The sequence below is a fragment of the Lolium rigidum genome, chromosome 3 (genome assembly GCF_022539505.1).
Source record: "Lolium rigidum isolate FL_2022 chromosome 3, APGP_CSIRO_Lrig_0.1, whole genome shotgun sequence".
Classification (NCBI taxonomy): Eukaryota; Viridiplantae; Streptophyta; class Magnoliopsida; order Poales; family Poaceae; genus Lolium; species Lolium rigidum.
Window position 1 is genome coordinate 338,047,883 of NC_061510.1, and position 8,498 is coordinate 338,056,380.

An 8,498-nucleotide genomic window follows, 5' to 3' on the forward strand; every position below is an offset into this window, starting at 1 on the left:
AGGAGAGTCGAAGAGGGAGGTGGAGGGAGTGGTGATGGCGATGGCGGCCACTCCCTCTTCTTCCTTGTTCGAGCTCTGGTCTTCACGCTCTTCACCTTCATCAGAGGAATACTCCTCATGGATAATGAAAGCTCTAGGATTCTTGGTGAAGGAGACCTTGCCATCACCGGGCTTGGAGGATAACTTGGAGAAACCTTTGGAGAGGGATTTGAACTTTTCCTTGCGGACTAGCCTTCCACCATTATCTTCCATTCTCTCATAGATACAATCCGCGACGAAGTGACTTTTGTCGCCGCAATTGTAGCACGTTCTCCCTCTTTGCCCCTCCCTTGGACTCTTGGAGAAATTTCTTGGAGAGTCACTAGGTGAGTATCTTGAGCTTCCTCTTGGTCTTGAACCTCTTGTCTTGTTTCCATCCCAAAAACTCTTGGCGGCGAGAGCCATGTGCTCATGGTAGTTTGTCTTGAGATCATCCGGACTCCACTCCATTGGATCCTCATCGCTTTCACTTGCTTCATGCTCCTTTATCTCCAATGCAAGGTTGGGCTTGCGAGTGTTGTGAGCCCGAGCAACAAGATTCTCCGCATTCTTCTTAGAGATGTCCATAGCGATGACTTCACTAAGGACTTCATCGAATGTCATAGCGCGGAAGGAGGCATTTTGGCAGATGGCCGTCAACTTCACTTCCTCATATGGGAGGAGAGCATTGTAGAACTTTCTTTTGATCCAATGGTCATCCACGAACGTCGCTCCAAGATCTTGCATTTGCACGGCAAGAGCGATGAGGCGACGGTACATCTCTTTCGGAGATTCTCCTTCATTCATGACGAAGTTGTCGGCCATGTTGTTCACTTCATCGAAACGAGAGCTTTGAATGCTCTCATTTCCGAGGAAGAGCTTGTCGAGTTTATCCCATGCTTCCTTGGTGGTCTTGAGAGAGCAGATGTGAGCACGGTCCATGGGTGTATGTTGATGGCGGTGGTGTTGAGTTGGTCATCCACCACTTCTCTTCTAGTCAATTTCTTCGGGTCTCGTGGTGAATAACCTTCCTCGATGATGCGCCAAAGCTCGGTAGAAGCATTGCGCACATGAGAACACATTAAGAATTGCCAATTTTCAAAGCTACTGGATTCAAGTAGCGGTGGTGAACCATGAGACAAAATATGAGGCATGGGTATTGGAACATTTACGGTGTAATCACTTGGTGGTGGCACCGCATGATTACCTTCTAAATGTTCCGCAACCGGTGGTTCATCCTTCCCTTTTGATGAAGTGCCGGCTTCCCCAAGCACTTCCTCTCGCGGGTTTTTTGTCGATTGAGCGACAAAACCAATAAGAGGAAATGGATTAGCTTTTGGTAGGGGAACCTCGACACTTGCCTTAGGATCTACGGTGGGAGTTGGTTTTGGAGCAACCAACTCCATCATCATAGCCTTCATTTGGCTAACGATGGATGACTCCAATTTCTTGAGGTCATCCAACGTAGCCGTTGTGCTGTCAACGGTAGATGGTGGAGGTGGTAGCTCACCGGGAAGGGACCCATTCTCGGCCACCTCTTGTTCAACCATTTCTTAGGCGGTAAAGCCCGAGCAAGAAAACCTTGCTCTGATACCAATTGAATGGATCGTAGCGAACAAGGGGGGGGGGTGAATGGGCGCTACACATTTTTTATGTATTTTTCAGTTTTTATGCGATGCAGAAGTAAAGGTGATAGCTTTGGTGATAGGGATGTTCCTAGTATGATCCTACGGTAGTGCAACAAGCAAAGGAACCAAGCAAGATAGTAAAGTTAGGGAGCGGGACAACCGGGGGATGCGGAGACGAGGCGAGGTTTGTTTCCCGCAGTTCTTCCCACAAAAGGGAGTACGTCTGCGTTGAGGAGGTGCTAGCCACGAAGGCTAGACGACCACACCACGAAGGAAGGCCTCACCCTATTCCTCGAGAAAGCCCCACGAAGGAGCTTCCCCTTCTCCACTAAGTAGCCGGTCGAGGCGGCGGTTCCTTCACAAGGTTGGGGCGAGCTCCACAAACACCGGAGGCTCCCAACACCCTATGGGGCTAGCACAACTCCAAGCTAGCCTCCATAGGAGCACTTCCTCCAAGATCCCACCATAGGAACCCTAACTCCAAGATCCACTAAGGACTAGCTGGTATTGGTGACTTCTCTCTTGGTAGAACTATAGATCGGGGCCTCCTCCACCACTCCACAAAGTTTGAGCAAGATTGGTTGGGTAGGTGGGGAGATCCTCAAGGTTTGAGCTCATCAGCAATGGAGGAGATAGAAGGAGAAGAGATAAAATCGAGCTGGGGAAGAAGGGGCCCTTTTATAGGTCCCTCCAAATCCAACCGTTATGTGCAGATCCCGCACGACCGGTACTACCGCTTGGGCAAGCGGTAGTACCGCTCTGGGTTTGAAATTCCCCCACAGATTCACCACGTGGGCTCAAAGCGGTAGTACCGCTAGCGGTACCGCTGATGGTACTGTAGAGGTACCGTAACATAATCTGTGAGACTTTTCAGTGCAAACACCTAGAGCGGTACTTCAGGGCGGTACCAGTAGGGTAGCGGTACTACTACTACTTGTACCGGTAGTACCGGTCAGGCAAAATCTGCTGATTTCTCTTTTCCTCTCCAACCACATCACCTCGCAACACACACACACACAAAACCAGAAAACCTATAAACTATGTTTCAATCTTCCGATCATGAAGTGTTCAGCGAGAACACCGTGCACCTGCAAATCTATTAAAGACAATCTATGCACACAGTTAGATTCATTCAAATGTTATTATTAAACAGACAAAACTCGGGGTATAGACCTTGCTCTTTCAAGGCACATGTGGATCATCCAAGGCACATTAGCATGGCGTACTCGTCCTATTTGAATCGGAGTTTGAAACTAAACAAACTTCTCCTCAGGAGGATAGATGGGGTGATTCAGGTGAGATCCCATGTAGGTCTAATTTCTATTCACTCGTGGGATCCGGGCGGTCCGGGGAGGGTCCACCACGACTCCTCTCTTCTCGAGAATCCCGTATGGCCCGCTTCGTGTTGTACCTCATTTTTATACGTATCTACGGTCACGTTCGTGTACATAAATAGAAAGATCCTATAAAAATCTTGCTCATGTGACTTTTTTTTAGGCAACGTACGCATACCATATACACGAGTTGGATATAGGTTTCGACGGACCAAACACGGAAAAAAAATAATTATAACCCTTCAATTTCATTTAGGGAGTGCCGGAGCAGCCTTCATTTCTGTCGAGGTCAAATCTACTACTCCCTTTGATTCATATTAATTGATTCTGATATGGATGTACGTAGACACATTTTAGTTCTAGATACATCCATATTAAAGTCAATTAATATGAATCGGAGGGAGTACTTACCAGCACACTCCAAATAAAAACAGAATTCTGACACCTCAGATCGTCATCGTTTTCTACCACGCCGGTCATGTGCCGCCGCGTCGGCATCCGGCGGCCGCGAGGCGCCTCGGCATGGGAAGAACCACAATCCACGAGCCAAGCCCAAAATCACTGACGCGCGGGCCGACGCAACGCAACAGACGCGCCCACCCCGTGCTGTCTGTCTGTCTGACCGGCGAACCACCACGCGCGATGTGGACGTAGCCAACCCAGCGGTGGCACCACGGCAGGCAGCACGCGGCCTCTCGACCCTTCCCACTCCCAAAGCTCCAGTCCAGACGCCCACGCGACGCCAACCGAGCTGAGCAGCCCACACCCAAGCAGGACGCGCGGCACGGCCAACCGAGCTAGCTAGGCGGCGGCAGATGGCGGCGGCGGCGGAGGCCGGGGAGGTGAGGACGGACATGTGGGGCCAGGAGTACCGGACGGCGTCGGCCGACTGCGCGGCGGCGCTGGACGACTACTACGCGCAGACCATGGCCTTCGGCCGCCACCGCGGCCGCGCCGTGCTCCGCGCCGCCGCCGCCGACCCGTCCTGCGCGCTCGCCGCCGCGCTCGCCGCGCACTTCGTCGCCCCGCGCGACCACGCCAAGGCCGCCGCTTTCCTCGCCGCCGCCGCCGACAGCCTCGTAAGCCCATCCCCCTTCCTCCTTGTCTGCTCGATCGATCTCCTCGTTCTTTTTCCTCTTCCGAATCCCCCGTTGATTGACTCCCTGCGCTGTGTATTCCTTCGTTTGCTTCATCAAGGACAAGGGGACGGAGTACGAGAGGGCGGTGTTCCGGGCGCTCTGCGCGCTCGTCGGCGACGAGAGGGATACAGAGGTGGCAATCGAGCGGCACTTCGAGGTTCGCACGCGGCGGGCCGAATTTGGGCATTCAAGTGTCTGCTATTGCCGAAACGAAAATAGCAACTGACTGACGAGTAGCGTGCCCTGTGTTGTGTGTGACAGTTGCTCAAGGAATTCCCCAGGGATCTCATGTCCCTCAAGAGGGCGCAGCTCATCTGCTTCTATGTGGGACGCCCGGATACGTCCCTCAAATTTGTCCAACAAGTAAGATGAGTACAAGAGGTGTGCTTTTATGCTTGCAATTTTTCATATATTTAACCCATCAATAGTCATGCTGTTTCTTTTGTTCATTGTGTTCACTTGTGCTACACAATTTTTTGATGATATCCAACCGCAGCTTGTGATGAAAATGAATTAAACAATTGTTCAAAGGGCTCGAATGCCCACGATTTACTAACATCAGGAATTCAGGATAGCTCAGTGAATGAAACTCAATGTTACAGTATTTTACCTTCTTTTTCATTACAAGTTGTCTGGTTGTGCCGATAGCCCAAAATGCACAAACTTCTTATGTCAAAGCTGCTCCTCATGAAAATGCTACTGCACTAGGTGCTTTTTCTTTATCGAAAAAAAAGGTGCTTTTTCTTACTAATTCATGTTTATTTTGTTCATTGGGTGCACTTGTGTTAAACAGTTTTAACACTATCCGACAACAACTTTGGATGAAAGTACTCCTTAAAAAAAGAAAGTAATTGTTCAAAGGAGAAGAATGCCTAGTTTTCTAACAGTAGAATAGCTCAGTGAATGGAACCCAGTCATAGCATAATAGTATTTTACCATTTTCATTACAAATTACGGGTCTGCCTGCCTGCCGGTAATAACCCAAATGCAGGAACTTGTTTAATCAATGCAGCTTCTCGTATGAAAATACTTCTGCCCTAAGTATCTTTCTTACTAATTCATGTCGTTCGTTGCTGATCAGGTTTTGCCAGAGAACCAAGATCAAAACTTTATATACGGCATGCTCGCTTTCCCTTTGCTAGAGCTCGGGAGAATGGACGAAGCTGAGGTAGCTGCAAGGAAAGGCTTGGCTATAAACAAGAACGACTTCTGGTCACAGCATAATGTATGTGGATGATTTTTGATTTGGCTACATTTAGATTCAGTGATTACATATAGTTGCTGACTCGTCAGTATTATGAACCTGACATACCTGGACACATGTGTATTTAGTAAACCAGCCACTGGAGTTTAAGGGATATTCTCCATTCTATCTTGCAGATGTGCCATGTTTTCCAGCAGGAATGTCGCTTCAGAGAAGCTACTGAGTTCATGGAATCATGTTCTCCATCATGGACAGCATGCTCATCATTTATGTATGCAGTTCCCCACTTGATACCCTTTCTAATTATTTCTTTGAAGATACCCTTTCTAATGATGCAAGACATGATTTCTTAGAGAACTATTTCCCTCTCCCTTGTAGGTTTACCCACAACTGGTGGCATGTCGCAGTCTGTTACTTGGAAGGTGAATCCCCTATTAGCAAAGTTCTGGAGGTATATGACCAAAACATCATGAAGGAACTCGATAGAAGTGATAGTGAGGCAGCAGAGGTATTATCGTTTGTCATTTTTCCTAGACATTGATGTCTCAAATACTGAGTAATTTGTCATGCTGCCAGGTCTATTTGAATGCTCTTGGTTTGCTACTTCGTTTATATGTACGCGGTGAGATAGGTCCAGCCAAGGAGAGGTTAAAAACATTACTAGATGAGCTTAAGAATGAGGTACTATTTCAAATTGGAAACATTTTTTTATATCCCTTAGAAGTTGTAGATTTTATTGGGATGCCTATACTGTGGAAGAGCATTTTACGTATATAAACTGAGCTATAAGAGATTCATTCTACTGACTGTTCCAGTTTGAACTTTGCTCAGTCCATTTGGCATGCGGAATGGCTCCTTGATTTACTTATATTATGGGCATTATCAACTATGAATGAAAGTAAAGAAGCAGAAAATCTGCTGGACTCGCTGCGAAAAAGGTCAGATGTCTGAATGGTTGTCTTTTGTGAGAAACATAATACTCTCTTCTCATGAAGGTTCTCAATATTGGATTTTACTTCTTGCAGAGTCTCTTCGATGGAAGCAAAGAGACAGAAAGTGATGCACAAGGCAATTCAGGTGTGCTAAATTATTTTTGCAAGGTCAAATGCTATTGGAGAGATACCAAATGTAGTGTAATACCTAAGAAAACATTGACAGTACGAATTAGAAAAAGTAGTAGTACATTTTTCCATACGTGGAGTGATCAGTTTTGGTTCCTGAATATCACTGGCAGAGTAATAGGCTCATTTGTGGTGACCTATATCGGATATGTTGCTTTCCTGTATCTCTTATTATTTTGGAATTTCCTTTACTTGCATGTGTGTTTATTGCATCATTTCACAAATTTTCACTGGGAAAGTTGATCGACCTTTCTGATGTTTGTTGCTTTCTTTGATACAGCTAGCAGATGCTGTTTCTAAATATGGAAAAGGAGAGAACAAGGCGGTGTTTGACATTTTGGGTCCAGACTTCGACGGGCTTAGCTATAAAGTAGGATCACTGAACCTGGTGTTTCCAAACAAGTACAATTATGAATCTGCTCTTACTAAGCATAACAAATGTATACTTAGATGATTGGTGCATCAGATGAGCAAGTGGACGTCTTCAATGAAGTTTGGTACACTGTCCTAATAAATGCTGGAGAAGCTTCTACAGGTATTTGGTCTTCATTGCTTAATAAATTTAACTCATGTTTTATTGCCCTTTATGTGAGGAGCTAACACAAGTTGATATCACACAGCGATTGAAGTACTCGTCAAACAAATTAGCAAACGAGATGGTGCACCTTTCTTGTGGCGCTTGCTGGTAGTGTGCTTCTACAACCGCACTGCTTTCCTTCTATTTTTACGTTGTATTCTCACCATTCTCTCTTAATTGACTTAGTAAACATTTGACTGTCAACCAGAAGACAATATCTACAAACTCATCACTTGCTATCCATACAAAAAATAACTCTTGACATGCACCAAATGAATCAATTCTATACAAAGTATATGTGGCTTTTATCTGGAATTCAGTAGTCATTGGGGCTTGTAGTATAAGTCCTTCTGTCTTAAGTGACACTTTCACCACCAATTCTATGAAAATAGGTTGACTCGCGTAAAAATAATTATGCATTTATAAAGATTCATTTTATAACCTTTCCAGTAATAACATAAAATTGAGGTAGTTGATCCTGTTAATTTCTCACTCATACCGGGCACATTCACGGATGTAGCTACCTCCATAGTTAACAGCTCTATGCTCAACAGGTTCACTTAAGTTCTGATCATTAGACAGAGGACACTCCTTAGATGCACCAACTACTTCTATGTATTCCAGTTCCAGTAACTCTGAAACTATGAAGTGGATGTTTCTTTTGTGTTTTGCAGGAGAAAGCATACTCGGTGGAAGGCAGAGGTGTAGATGCTTCGGTGGCTTCCGAAAAGGCAAATGCTCTACAAGCTACTTATTTCCATTAGCATCGATTTCCAACTTGCTTGTGTAACTTCATATGTACTTGTTGATATATGGTGATACACGTGTGCTGTTACGCAAGAAGAAAATTTACTTAATAAATGATATAACATTTTCCAAAAAGAAGATAAGAATACCAAGTTAGCTTCTGAAAGCTTGGGCCTGCCAGTGCCAGTCGGATCAGTGTGCATTGCCGGAAATCGATTTTCTGATCACACAGCTACGGCTGCACTTTTCTTAGATGATACTAGTAAGTAGTAACGGCCCTGTTGGGTCTCATGCCTTGGCAGAACAGAAATAAATTTGGATGTTTGTGCGTGCTGTGCGTAAAGTAGGACACCGGTAGAGTGGTCAGGCAAACTGGTCCTGAGATGGCTATTACCGATGCTGTAGCGGGTGATGCTCGATTAATATGTAGATCAAGCGTTGAGGAGGTGGACTGCTGCTGGCAGAGCAGATTGGGTGCAACCAGGCGTATTCTATTTATTTTTTTGAAACGGAGGTAAAAGCTTTGCCTCATCCATTAATTAAGTAGAAAGTGCCCAGTTTTTAGGACAAAATCGGGCGAAAACCTACAACAACAGGGTTAAGTCCACACCCACAACCACCCGCACGCCACCGCGATGGTCACACCTAGCCACCCTGGCTACCCACATAACCTACACCAACATGAAGCTCAAGCCGGCCTATGCCAAACAGATGGCTCCTCGAGAAGAGG

General features: G+C 46.0%; 1 protein-coding gene across 1 annotated transcript; it reads left to right on the top strand.

The window, feature by feature from the left end:
• Positions 1-3,795: 3,795 nt before the first annotated feature.
• LOC124697114 (tetratricopeptide repeat protein 38-like) lies at positions 3,796-7,929 on the top strand. The gene is made up of 13 exons (XM_047229750.1): positions 3,796-4,059; positions 4,178-4,276; positions 4,381-4,482; positions 5,201-5,344; positions 5,500-5,594; positions 5,702-5,831; positions 5,900-6,004; positions 6,155-6,261; positions 6,349-6,400; positions 6,725-6,814; positions 6,895-6,979; positions 7,065-7,129; positions 7,696-7,929. The coding sequence occupies exons 1-13, from the start codon at positions 3,796-3,798 to the stop codon at positions 7,783-7,785; spliced, it is 1,428 nt and encodes a 475-aa protein (XP_047085706.1). The 3' UTR covers positions 7,786-7,929.
• The last annotated feature ends 569 nt before the right edge of the window (positions 7,930-8,498 follow it).

What these genes read in the sequence shown, in the direction of transcription:
- LOC124697114 (XM_047229750.1), top strand. Translation starts at nt 3,796, where the DNA reads ATGGCGGCGGCGGCGGAGGCCGGGGAGGTGAGGACGGACATGTGGGGC. An exon ending in CTGGACTCGCTGCGAAAAAG is followed by an intron (nt 6,262 to 6,348) that starts GTCAGATGTCTG and finishes TACTTCTTGCAG; the next exon opens with AGTCTCTTCGATGGAAGCAA. An exon ending in CTTTCTTGTGGCGCTTGCTG is followed by an intron (nt 7,130 to 7,695) that starts GTAGTGTGCTTC and finishes TGTGTTTTGCAG; the next exon opens with GAGAAAGCATACTCGGTGGA.